This window comes from Podarcis muralis, chromosome 7 (assembly GCF_964188315.1).
Source record: "Podarcis muralis chromosome 7, rPodMur119.hap1.1, whole genome shotgun sequence".
NCBI lineage: Eukaryota > Metazoa > Chordata > Lepidosauria > Squamata > Lacertidae > Podarcis > Podarcis muralis.
This window is the reverse complement of record NC_135661.1, coordinates 45,055,857-45,069,603: the sequence shown is the minus strand read 5'-3', so window position 1 is coordinate 45,069,603 and position 13,747 is coordinate 45,055,857. Positions and strand designations below refer to the sequence as shown.

The following is a 13,747-nucleotide window of genomic DNA, read 5'->3' as shown; positions in this document are numbered from 1 at the left end:
AGTGCAAATATGAGTAAAATAAACCATATTTCTTAAATACACAACAGTCTGTGCCACGTCTTGAATTCCCAATGGCAACACGACCCTGGGTAAATGCCTGTGTTATGTACTGAAGTTCTCACCCTGGGCCAGCAGGGGGATAATGTAGATAGTTCAGGTCCACATATGCAAATAAGGGGTTGAAAGTGACGTTCAGTGATTGGATAGTTACAGAATATGGTTACTGTTGCGTTCTAGTGGAGCTCTATATAAGCAAGCTGGCTGAACCCTTCAGTTCAGTTCTGTTCTGGCCTGTGAATAAACACGAGCTGTTTGAAGAATTGCTGTGTCGTCTGATATGTTCACCCACAACTTAACCCTGGAACCCCCTGGATACTTGCTACTGCTCGGCAGAGACTGAGGTGGTGGTGCGCAACCTTTGTATGTGCTGGGCATAGCACATTCATAGCACATACAAAGGTTGTGCACCACATTTACAAAAAACAAAAAACAGCAACCCTGCCACTAATTTTATGGGAATTGTGCATATTGCTAGGGATCTGTTTGCATCCTGCTAGTGACTGTGGTAGAAGCTGAAAGATGTTTCAGCAAGATAGCACTCCTGAAAAACTGCTGTCATTCTTCTGCAGAACAAGAATGGTTAAGACATCTAGCAATTGAACCTGACTTTTCTGACTTACAGCCTTAGGAGAATGTTAAAGATGCACCTCTTTACCCTGACTTTTGACCCCTGAGGTGTATGTTTTTGGGACCCACCCTACTTTTACGGTTGTGGGTTGTTCTTAATTGTTTTTAATGTTGTTTTCATGCCGTAATCTGCTCTGAGACCTTATGGTGAAGGATGGATACTAATAATAATATTCATGATTTTCAATCAAAAAGGCCAGAAAACGAACCTGTTAATTGGTCTATTGAAAAAAATGTTTGTAGCCATGTTGAACAACAATAACAACACTGAAAGGACAATGCCTTTAAACTGGAACCAACCAAAAGATTATAGAAGAGTCAGTAGCCTTTGTATTTGCCCATTGCCTCATAACATGAGAAACCCCCCAGCATGGGTCATCGTATAATTTCAGAAATGTAGAAAATAAAATTTCAGAATTAAAATAGAAACTTTTCTTTCATGACTCAGGAGATGGTTCGCATAGGATGGGATTGTGGCATATGTGTGTGGCAGGGGACTCAAATTACAATACTTTTACACACACCCACCCACAAAAAGCCCTATGATACAACCCATCGTAATATTGGGAGGGACAATGGGTTTGGTTTTCTTTGGAAGAGAGATCACTGGAGTCTCACTGCATTTTTTAAAAAAAGTACTTACCCATGAACAAGTTGCTATTTTCTCACGCAGATCGAACTTACAACGTCCCAGCAAAGGTGGAGTGGGAAAGATGCCAGCTTCCAATTTTCTCTTCCAATGAGCCAACAGTGACCACTTTTGAGCAATGAGCCAACAATCTCCTACCTAACAAAAGGAAGTTTATACAATGCAATGTGATCGTATATCATTTTTGCATTGTGATACCAGCCCATAATCCTTTACATTAAACCTTGACAACTTTGCTCAAAATTGCGAACCAGCTTCAGTCCTGATCTCTCCAGCTTCTTTGCACCTGTCAGGTCCTGGCTTTGAAATGTTCTCGCTCTTCCAGAAGTGGCGTCTGGGTGCCATTTTACACACCACACTCAGTTGGCAGCTGTAGCCATGATTCATATACTCATAGTGTATATTTTAAAGCATTTTGGATGTCTGTCTCAAAATGTAGTGGAACTACTATGCCAACCCTAAAAAGCTGCAGCTGGGCACAACAGGAGACATTAACCTCTGCTCTGTCCAAAGGCATCCAGGAAGCCAACACCAAAGGAATTCCTTCCTTCCTTCAGCAGTGGGCACATAAGGGATTTTGAGAAAGTGCCAATGCTGTAGGCATGCCCTTTATCAAGCGGGGAAAGACACCTACATCAGCCACCACTTCTCTTTTCACCTCTCCTTCCCAAAGTGTGGTCCACAGACCAGGAGTGCTCCATTACCTTCATTCAGGTGGCCTGTGGTGTGTCTGTATGAGCACAGTTAAAAACCATACAGCTGCTAACCCAGGGCATTACAATTGCTACAACAGGCAGAATAATCATTAAGTGGTCTTCCAAGACCCCCAGCAATTTTCAAGAGGCCAGTGCAGCGGGAAAGTTGGGAGATCACTGCCTTATATGTTGCATAAACTTGTACTACCCTACCATTTGAATAAGTGATAAGCAAGCAGGGCTCAATTTCCCCAAAACCCTGTTATCATTTCATCACCCTTCCCTTATTCTAACCTTGTTAACCAAGTAAACGAGTTCCATAGTCTCAAAAGCCATTCTTGCATAGAGGGTGGGTCAAACTTACTTGTGGACCCAGTGCCCCTCCCTCCTGAGAATGCAGCGCTGCAAGCCTCAGACTGAGAGGACTCCATCATAGATACCCCACCAAGACCAGGGTCTCTCCTGCCCCTTATTTGATCTTGCTCTCCTTCAGTTCTTTTACACAAAGGCATTCCTGTCCTTCAGTGTCTCGTCAGCAGTTATATAATCCTGGTTGGAGAAGCTGAGGGCTAGATTTACCGTTCGGGTTGGGTTGGCAAAGACCTTAGTCAGTTTGGCACAGGCTAGGAAGAGAGATGGCTGTGCTGAATGCACGCAGTGTCCTGGTGACTGGGTCCAATCGGGGTATTGGCTTGGAGCTGGTCAAACAGCTGGTTGGGAAAAGTAACCGGCCAGAATGGATCTTTGCCACCTGCCGGGACCCAGAGGGACCACGTGCCCAGGTGAGCTCCAGGGTGGAACTTAGGGTGGGTTTCCCTTTGATGCCAAGGAGATTGTGCCCTGGTCAGTAGAGGTGCCTCATAAGGCTCTTTAAGTTCCACATTGCTGGGGTAAGTTAAGTGGCTTGGAGATAGTTTGCATGCCGGCTCAAGCACAGATTGTTTACCCCTTTTGGGGTGCCTTTGCTGAAATTTTTCCTTGCAGAGCTAGGAATGAAAAGTTGGAAAGAAGTTAATTACTCCCACCTGAAGAGCATTTAAACAGAGAAGTAAATATCCTGATGAGTGTTGGAGATAACAAGAATAACTCAGATCCAAAGCTTCTGAAATACATACTATGGGATGAAGATTACTAAGGAGTCAATTACATTGAGCAGAGTGATTATTTTTTCTGGGTCAAAGTGTTTAGGATTAGAATATTGCTAAACATAATAATTTGTATTGAAGCAAGAGTGCCAGGAAACTGATTTGTGAATCCATATATTAAACTATAACACTATGTTTTTCATCTGGGGAGTTCCTCTCCCCAACTAAGCAAGAAGTCCTCTTTCTCCAGCTCCTTGCTAGGCAGTCCTTCCTAGGGACTACACAAGAAGCCACAAACTCCTCTTTTGCTGTAAACAGCAGTGTAACATTGCGACATAGAAATGCAGAACAGAGAAATGATTGCAAATATGTACTTTTGTACTCTCCTGTTGCATGGCACAAAGCAAACAAGTTTATTTTTAATCTCTTGGTTGGAATAGTTTGTTTTTTTAATTTTGAGAAAGAAGTGGTTTGGAATTGATTTTTTGGTGGAGAAACAAAACTGCATGAAACCAGAAGCAAATGTTCCTTGTGATCTTTTCTGAAAAGCATACTTGGACCCTCTTACATGGAAGCTCTTTCTCTGTTCATATATTAGAGAATAACACTGTTTTTCATCTGGGTTACTCAGCCATATATAAGCACATGCTTGGTAGCCAAAGGCAAGAAGGAATTGCAAGCAGGCAAGTGAGTGCTCTGTCCTTCCTCTATGCCCAACTGTTAGAGGATAGAAGCCACAAATTATATTGGGTTAAGACTTGTGGTTCTCTTGGGGGAGGCTTGTTTTATCTCTAGTGGTGAAATCTGGTTTCTCAGAACTGCATGCAAAAAGTTTGAGTCTGGAGATTGCTAAACAATTTTTAAAATATAAGTTTGTATATAAGTAGCATAAGGAAAACGATAAAGTTGACCAATAAAATGAGTAAAGACAATAGTGCTGCCCTGTCAAATGACTGAGTGCATGCTGTTTGTGACAAGAAAAACTTAAGATCATTACCGTATTTTTCCGCTCCATAAGACGCACCTGACCATAAGACTCACCAAGTTTTTAGAGGAGGAAAATAAGAAAAAAATATTCTGAACGAAACAGTGGATGTATGATTTTTGTAGTTCATGCTGTGGCCACAGACATGTGATCTGATGGTGAATTTGGGGTGACCCAATGCAAAAATCCTGAGGATCCATGCTTTGTAACCACGTTTTTGCTCCATTGTGGCCCCACGCAACAGTGGGTGCGTGATTTTTTTGGTGCAGGCTGTAGCCATGGACATGCTATGTGATCCGATGGCGAATTTGGGGTGACCCAATGTAAAAATCCTGAGGATCCATGGGCTTTTACCTCCCCCCTCCCAGGCAGCCTCTGCTAGCGTCCCTTATCTCTCTTCCGATCCCACTGATCAACTGTTTCCTTTCAACACTCCCTTCCCTCTTGTTTGCCTTAGCGTCTTTTCCTTAGATGGAGCAGTTTTTTGCTCCTCCTTTTCTTCTAATTTCTCTCCTTATTGCTTTAGTCTTCCTGTTTCCCCCCTTTGCAAGTTTGCTGTCTTTACCTCCCCCTTCCCAGGCAGCCTCCTTTATCTCTAGCATCCCTTATCTCTCTCCCCGATCGGCAAATGTTCAGCGGCTTTGTTTCAACATCCACTTCCCCTTTCAAAAAAAGAGAAAGCATGATCTGCTTTTTGCCCCTGGGCAATTTGCCTCCAGGGACCACACATTCACTCCATAAGGCACACAGACATTTCCCCTTACTTTTTAGGAAGAAAAAAATGTGTCTTATGGAGTGAAAAATACGGTAAATGATCCATATATCAGCATCAGCAAAACAGGATGCCTGCATTTGCCACAGCTGCAACAAAACATGTCTCTCCCATATTGGTCTCTACAGCCACAGCAGGCGCTGTAACTCTCCAAGGGTTTGACTTCATCCACAAAGGCTTTCACCGACAGTTGGTAACCGTCACCAAACATGAAATTTCTGTACTGTCCTTCATCCAAGGATCAACATGCAACTGTGAAAATTGTATTTTCTATCTGCAATAATTGATGACAGAAGAAAATTATTTCTTAATAAAAGTTGTGTGAGGGAGATTCAGAATTCTAAGTTAGTTTTAGGCTTTTTTCATTCTGGTTATACATAATTCTGTTCAGATCTGCATAAATTCATACTATTTCATTCATTTTTATATTTCCTTTCACTGTTTGTAAAAAGGAGAAACCTTTTTATAGGGGCATGTTGTGATTTGTCCAGGAAATTCAGCATTCTAAGTGTGTTTATTTTATAGTTGATTTGCTTCCAAGTTCACTGTTTCTATTTCTGCTACTTTGCCTTACTGTTAATCTTTGTTTTCTAATGATCTAATGACTGGGGACAAATAAATAAATCTGATATGACAATCAACCATTTATTGGATTACTCTTACTGGTCCAGTTGCTCCTGTGGTTTATTGTGACTTTGGGTTTGAGTCCCAAATATCTGTTCTTTGCTGTCACACAGAAGGAAGAAACACAGTAACAACATGAATGCCTAGTGGGAAAGCACCCTCCTCTTCCTATCCTGTCTCAAATAATGCCGTATGAAGGACATGAAGTTCTGTTTTCTCTCTCCTTTTTTTTAATATTTCAGGAATTGAAGAATTTGGCTGCTAAGCACCAGGGAGTAGAGATTCTTGCACTGGGTAAGTGCCTGCTCTCTCCACCTACCCCACCTTAAATTCCCTCATCCGACCTAAATTACTGTCTACAATAGCTAGAATTCAAGGCCATCTCATTCAAGGTATTTTGCAGGTTACATGTTCATTGTTTCTCCAGTGCTCACTTAGGGAGCTTCCAGAAGGGGGATCAATACTTCAAATCAATCATTTAGATGTCACAAACAGGTTGTTGGCTGAAATAAGTATGGTTGGTTGGGTTTGTTTGCTTAACCACTTGGATTTTCCACAGAAAGGGGGAAATCTAGACTAAATCAGGTAGTAGCAGGGGGAGGGGGGAGATGCAGACTGGCATTCTGATGCCAGCAATGTCATGTAGAAGCTTCAGGAAAAATTGCATGTATGAGGAGTTATAATGCCACAGTAAATGCCTTCTCAAAACTACTTTAGAATATAAGAACTTGAAAAAAGTGTTGGATCCAGGACCAAAGCAGAAAAGCTAATATTCTGCCAGGTAGATAAAAAAAGAGAGAGTATGTTCCTCTATTTGATATAAATTCAGTATGTTGCAGCAATTGGCATGCATAGTGAGTAAATAGGCAATGTAATAGAACAAACACAGACAGTGTGTACTGGCAACTGTATAGTCAAAGTCTGGCCTTGAGCATTCTCAATCTAACACTGAGAGTTTCTCAGAAAAACAAATATATTTTTAATTATATAAAAAAGGGGGGAAGCCCAATCATCCAGTGAGGGCTGTAGCTGTGGAATGTTGTGTGTCAGTTAAAAGTGAATAAGAATGGAAAAGCTGGGAAATGAGACATTTTTCACTTTCACAAGTATAGCAATGCCTATAAAACACTGCTAATGCCATGACCCCTGAATCTAGTAGTAAGCCAGACACAGGTTGGGAGGCTGCAAAGATACCAGCTAAGGAACTGGACAAAGTTCAAGTCTCTGAGGGGCTTGTTGGGGACCAGGGGAGCATTGTGCCTAAAGCCAGGGCACTTATGAGTGTCTTTCCCTGAGCCTAAGGAGCCGAATGCCTCCCACCACACTTTGCTCGTCCAGCAGTGCACTAGGAGGCTATGGAACACAAGAGAAGTGTCCATCTTCAGGCCAGAAGGATAGTCCTTTAAGGCTCTGAAGTTGTTCACAATGGGGTGGAGGCTAGAAAAGGTAGTCTGGAGGTCAAGATTTAAAAGGTTTCAGTCTGGTCCTAACCTTCATCTGAGCAAGTAGGTCACCTAGAGCTATCTGTGGTACTATTTCTGTCCAACATATGTAGACAGAAGTTGTTACTTAAAAGTAAGAAATACCTTTATTCAGACAAATAATGGTGCAGGCTCAGCAGCAGAAAAATTACTCAGGAGTCATGATTCGGAAGTCCAGGAACAACAAAATAAATTCAGAATTGGACAGAAGTGATGAAGATGTCTCAACAAGTTTCCATACCCCACCTACCGAGCTTTTAAAGACTAAGTGTGGTGCATTTACTCATGAGATTTGCTAGCCTTGATAGAATGTTGGGTTTGCAACCATGTGTTTCATTGGGCTGGGTGAGTATGCTTCTGTCTACAAAGGTGGCACCTGGTTCCAGGCAACAAGACTGCATGCTCCAGTTCAACTGTTGCTTCCTCTGTCTTTGGTGGCTCACAACCCTCCCCAGCCTCAACTGGGAAGCAAGGGAGAGCCAAGGGAAATCTCCCCTCCTCTAACCCAGGATCCCACAATTCAGCCCCTCCAATTTTTGCTGTCCCAAGCTCAAACCCAAGGTGCTGCAGAGCTCATGACACCTTGCTGCCTTCTCTGTGGGATACCTGTACAGTTCTGGCAAACATGTGTTTGTCCATTGTGTGCATTTTATCCGCTATACATAATACATATGGCATGTATGCATAAAAATGTGCCAAGTAAGTTGATCCATAGTCCTCTGGATTTCCAGAGCAAGAAGACTGCAGGTACAGAGCAATAGCAGTGCTGGTGAGGTCTGCAGGGTTAGATCTTCATTCACTTTCATTTCCTTTAAAATATTTTTGCTACTTTAGATACTTCCGAGCCATCTAGTGTCAAGGCTGCTGCAACCCGAGTCACAGAGTGGTTGAAGGGAGCTGGGCTCAATCTTCTGATAAACAATGCTGGGATTTTAAAGCTAAGCACTCTGGAAACAGAGACACCAGACAGTATGGCTGAGGTATACAAAACCAATGTGATTGGCAGCATGTTGGTGACTCAGGTAAGACTCTTTGTCTCTTTGTTCCATAAACTTTTTGGCATGTTGCAGAGCCCTTGACTTTGGAAGGTCATGATGCCGTTGCTTTCTGGTTGTTGGGGTGATGGGTCGGTGTGCCTTTTGAGAACATATGAACAGCAGGAACTTCTTGTAGCTGCATGACACACCAAAATTTAACAGATGTGGTATTTGAGGTTATGGAAGTAAAGTGATGAGAGAAGGTTGCGCCTGATGAACAGCTTCTGCCTGGGTGAGCTGCAAGAGAACTTTGGCATGCCACTGCAAGTAACACCTGAGCTTATGTTTGTCCTCACAGTGAGAACATTGAACTGGAGAGGAGATACACTGACCTTCTCACTGATATAATTATCTAGACCTACTCCAATCCAGCTTCAGAACTTGATTTGTGACTGAATCAGCCTTGGTTATCAGTAGAGGGTCAGAGAGAGTGCAACCTTGCTGCTCCTGCTTGATCTCTCATGACCATAGACGGTCTATGAGAGATTGGTACCAGCAGCACTATTCTGCAGTAGTTGCAGTCTTATCTGATTATTCTTGAGCTATGGAGTGCTGCAGGACACTACATGTCTCCAGAGTTATTTAACACCCATATGAAACCTTTGGGTGTGGCCATATGGAGATCTCGCACAAGGTCCAGCTCTATTTGTCTGTAACTTCAGAATCAGGAATGGTGGATCAGGTCCTAGACCGGGGTCTGGATGCAGTGATAAGCTGGATGAGGGCTAATTGAATCCACTTTATTTTTCTTGCACCTGGGAGCCATAGCCACATGCCTCTTTGTTCCAGGAAGCAGGAGAGAGAGAAAGGGAGGGAAGCAAGGGAGGCCTGTTAAGCCACACCCACTGGCAACTTGTGCTCAGGGCTAAGGATAACCCTTTCATGCATACAGGCATGAGTCAATAATTGAATATCACAACAGAAGTTTATTAGTTTTAAACCTGTCTTTTGCTAGTTGCAGGGGGGGACTGTTTGAAAACCATTTTTATCTGTTTTTCTGGTATGTTTGTCAATTGCCTTTAGATGAATGGAAAAGGTGATTCATAAATTAATTATAATCAACATTCATTCTACCCTTACCTTCTCCAGGCATTCCTGCCCTTGCTGAAGAAGGCATCTCAGGAAAGCACCCAGAAAGGAATGAGCTGCAGCAAAGCTGCCATTATCAATGTATCCAGTGAAGCCGGTTCCATTAAAAATGTCCTTGTATGGAATGAAGGGCAAATCATTGGTTACCGTTGTAGCAAGGTATGGAGGTAACAGTGGTTGGCTCTGCAATCCAAAGTTTGAAAGTAACTCTCAGTTAATTTCACCTTAGGGTGCTGAAAAGGTTCTTAGAAAATCCACCCTATCTTGACTGTATCCATTTTTGTTAGTAACATTCAGACACTTTCATTTGTTTAGAGTTAGTGCATGCTGGCCTATTTATTTAATTTAACAGAATATAGATTGATAGATATAAAAAAATCTCTAAGCACATTACATAAAATAATAGATTTTAATATAAATATATAACATTTATTTAAGATACTGATAGCATACTTTTAAAACAAACTGACATAATTAAATAGTTGTATTTGAAAAAGAGTATAGATAATTTATATATATATTTTAAAAGTATACATAATTAGGAATGGACATATGTCACTAATTTCTGGTTTCTCGCAGCTTCTCATTTTCCCAGCCTTAAATTCAATCATCTTCCTTTCAGCTGTAATGTGATTTTTCATATTAAAAATCCTCTTGAAAATACCACTCCAAACTTCTCTTAATAGACACATTTTTGATGCAGTTTTCAACTATATATGTTTGTATGTTATTTTTACAAATATAAGAATTTTATGTGCACTTTTCTATGTATGCTATATGCTTTTTGTACACATTGGTTCAAGAACAGAGCCACAAAATTTATAGAAGTGTAAATTTCGAACAGAGATTGTTGTATTTCAGTTTGTGTATTGGTTTGAGTAGCTTCTCATCAAAATATAAACAGAATTGAATTTCTACCTGCTTCTGGTATGTCTCTCTCCTAGGCTGCTCTGAACATGCTCACCCGGTGCCAGTCCCTGGGATATGCCAAAGACAACATCCTGTGCATTACATTGCATCCTGGGTGGTTACAGACAGACATGGGAAATAAATTGGTAGGTGATTCATGTATGGGATGTTATGAGTAGTACCTCTGGTGGGGGACATGTCATACTCCTTCTGGACTAGTTTGTCCACCTTTGCTCCCCACCCTGCACTAAACTCTCACCTGTGGCTCCTAGAAACTATCAGCATGTGACCTGACACATATAGACAATTGCAAAACAATAAGGTCTGTGCTGCCTTTAAAAGCTTTTTTGTGCTTCTGGAATTTGCTTCCTTACTGTGGGTGGGTGTCCATTCACTTCTTTTACTTTCCTAATCAACTCAGCACTATAAGGCTTTCCATTATTTAGAATCTCACACAATGGCAGCCCCTCTCTCTATTCAGATACCTTGTATTACAGTATTCACTTCCCTCTTCCCAAGTAAATGAAGCAGCTAAACGCTTGTCACTTTACAGTTTCCCTATAGTGTTCTAAACCTCTTTTAAGCTTCATTATAACATCCTTAGGAAAAGCAAAGTTTGCTTAAAAACAAACAAACAAACAAACAAACAAACAAACAAACAAACAAACTGTAATCACATGCAGATTGCTTTTCTTCAATAAATTCTGTTCCTGGAGACCTGAGTAAATTCTATATTTGCTCACAAATTTCCAACATCCCCACTTCCTCCACCCTTTAGTTGCGGGAACTATCAATGTATCCTTAGTCTCTGGTTCCCCTTAACCAGGTACTAATCAATATGAGGATGTGTGCTCTCTCTTGACTTATCCATGTTTGTCATTATTTTTTCTCACTGCGCAAGACATTCATTTATTTTGCACAGTACAAGTCGCTCATCTATTGTCTTTCCAAAGCTGCAATGACACTCATAGACTTATCTCCCATGAATTTGATTCCCCTGGAAAAACAACAGCACCCGTAATTGAACATCAAATTTTGAGGTCCAATATAGGTTAGCCCTAGGATCCTTTGGGGGCAGACTTTGTGAGAAACTTTTTGGACGTATGTAATGTCTATCAGACCAGCCTTATCAATGCATACGTAGGAGAGCTATCAAGAATATTTCTCTGTTTTCCTCTCAAAGGCTGTTATGACGGAAAGCTTAGGTAGACCAGAGGTCTGGTGGGGCAGTGGAATTCCACCAGAGTGGTGTGGCTGGCAGAGTGCTGTGCTGGAGACTCACTCTGATTGTCTGAGGGTACAGCTAGCCAGAGGGGGTTGGAGACAGCACTTTGTGAGAGAAAAAGGAAAGGAGTGGAGACTGGGGTTTCTGGTGTTCAGCTGGATAAGAGGATAGTCTCTGAGTTTTGCGTGTAACATCCATCCTGAGGAAAATATCTACAACCAGAGAAATAAGTTTCTCAGCTTGGATCGAAAGACAGTGATTAGTGTCTTTTGAGAGTATACAGACAATTCCTGCTTTTCTACTGGTGGTACTCAAGGGTACGCAGTACCCGCAACTTTTTATAGAAGAAAAGCACAGGTTAAAAGTGTGGCATTTACTGTAACAACTTCATGTTGTTTACCTGCAACCTTTTTTTTCTAGAAGAAAAGCACTGCAGACAAGTGAGAACTGGGTAGCTGAATTTGAGACAGGAGAAGTGGAGTTGTGAAGGAACACTCTGCTTGGGTCTCAATTCAGTAAGAAGGGAACAGATCTTCTGGTGAGAGAAGAGTAATCCCAAAACCACCTCAGAGGGGTGTAGTGGTGATCCTCTGGTCTGGTATACTAATAGAGGAGCCTCAGGAGTGAGATTTATAGGAGGCTGGGAAAATGACAGAAAGTACCACCTTGTTTCAGAACCTAAGCTTGAAGACTTAAGCTGTAACACTTCAGTAAATAGTTTAAGAAATTGAAGGGGGGGAGGGAAACTGTAGATACACCATCTTGATTAGAAGCCTGTAACATCCACTGAATTTAATATATATAAGTTTACTGTTTCTTGGTAAACTTGGTACCAAGTCTCAGTAGTGGCGCCCATCCTATGGAATGCCCTCCCATCAGATGTCAAAGAAATAAACAACTACCTGATTTTTAGAAGACAACTGAAGGCAGCCCTGTTTAGGGAAGCTTTTAATATTGGATGAATTTTTATGTTTTGCTGGAAGCTGCCTAGAGTGGCTGGGGAAACCCAGCCACATGGGCGGGGTATAAATAATAAATGTATTATTATTATTATTATTATTATTATTATTATTATTATTATTATTAGAATTATAACAAACCAGTTTTACCAATTTTGTTTGTAAAATAATCTCTTTTTCCTGTTTAACTGCAAGTCACTTTTCCTATTCTCTTTCCAGGGGCAGCCCCCACTGACTGTGGACCGCAGTGTGCAAGAAATCCTGAACACCATTCCCTCTCTCTCTGAGAAAGACCATGGCACATTTGTGAACTTGGATGGGAAAGTCCTTCCCTGGTAAAACACCAAACAATCTGCTTGTCTGCACTGCAGAAGGAACCCCTCACTACCACAGGCAACATGAACACCTGAGAAGATATGCTTTTTTTCTACTTCTTTAAAAAATACATCTTCAGCTGAAACTCTCACCATCTAGCCTTCCTTTGAACTATTCTGTGTAATGAGGTTAATTCCTAGTGGCTTTTGCAGTCTCACTTGCTTGTATTTCTTTTTAACAGTGCAAGTCATCAATTAACTCATTTATTCACACTTTCAAGATATAGGCATCAAGGGTGCTAGTTAGCCTCCACTGCACACATGTTATGGATGCTTCCAGATGTAGGTGACCTAGCAACAGCCAGTGGTTGCTGTTCTGCTTCAAGCAAAAAGCAGAATAACAACTATTCACTGAGATTGCTGGAATCCAAATAACATTGCTTGGCTGAGTAGATAGTCTCCTTTCTCCCAGCCTCAAATGTTTGGACAGGGTTATTTTGGTGGACTATGGCATGTGGAGGCAAAACCAGTCAATGGGGCAGTCTTCCTCTTCCCCCACCAAAGCATTTGAAGATATCTAATGCATATATTTGGAGAAGCGCTGTAACAGCTCAGCGGCAGAGCCTCTGCTTTGCATGCGGAAGGTTCTGTGGTCAACCCTGATTCCTCCAAGAATATAGAATCATAGGAATGTCCCTTGTTTGAAAATCCAGAGAGCCTCTGCCAGTCAGTGTGGACAATACTCAGCATGATGGACCAATGGTCTGACACAGTATACCGCAGCTTCCTTCCTATGTTCCTCCCTCAGGGGCTGGCCCAACCGTTTGGCAGAGGGAGGCAGCAAGTAAACAAAGCTATGTGAGCAATTAAAATCATCAAAATGAATGCAAGGAAGAAATAATTCAAGTAGGCTAACTGTTTAAGTATGAAATGGTTGATTGCAGTAATAAATGATTTTTTGAATATTGGATAATTTTTAAATTTTAGTAACGGTAAAAAACATGATTGGAACTTACTATGATTTGCAATTTCCTAATATTGTAAGCTATTCTTTTTGCATTTCAATAAAGTAGGTTTGCCTATCTAATGACCTGGCATTTATCCTCATTAAGTAATACTAAACTAAACAATACATTTATTATGTTGCTCTTCCATGTAATTCAGTATGCTATGTTTCCTAACAGCATTTGGGGTGAGGTGCAAGAGGAGGCCCCCAGGGCTATGTTTTGGCCATAG

At 41.4% G+C, this 13,747-nt stretch overlaps 1 protein-coding gene across 2 annotated transcripts; it reads left to right on the top strand.

Moving 5' to 3' along the window:
• Positions 1-2,620: 2,620 nt before the first annotated feature.
• Positions 2,621-12,663, top strand: LOC114602037 (C-signal-like). Of its 2 annotated transcripts, none has more exons than XM_028739774.2 (6): positions 2,621-2,813; positions 5,740-5,791; positions 7,813-8,000; positions 9,105-9,263; positions 10,049-10,159; positions 12,417-12,663. In XM_028739774.2, exons 1-6 carry the CDS (start codon positions 2,667-2,669, stop codon positions 12,534-12,536), a joined length of 777 nt encoding a protein of 258 aa, XP_028595607.1. In that variant the 5' UTR covers positions 2,621-2,666; the 3' UTR covers positions 12,537-12,663. The 2 variants fall into 2 exon arrangements, with proteins under 2 accessions (XP_028595607.1, XP_077787813.1); XM_077931687.1 differs by lacking the exon at positions 2,621-2,813 and adding an exon at positions 3,626-3,803.
• The last annotated feature ends 1,084 nt before the right edge of the window (positions 12,664-13,747 follow it).

Excerpts from the sequence above, each read along its gene's own strand:
- LOC114602037 (XM_077931687.1), top strand. The coding sequence starts at position 3,639 with ATGTTCCTTGTGATCTTTTCTGAAAAGCATACTTGGACCCTCTTACAT. Across the intron at positions 8,001-9,104 it reads GCAGCATGTTGGTGACTCAG|GCATTCCTGCCCTTGCTGAA; the intron begins GTAAGACTCTTT and ends TACCTTCTCCAG. Across the intron at positions 9,264-10,048 it reads TTGGTTACCGTTGTAGCAAG|GCTGCTCTGAACATGCTCAC; the intron begins GTATGGAGGTAA and ends TCTCTCTCCTAG.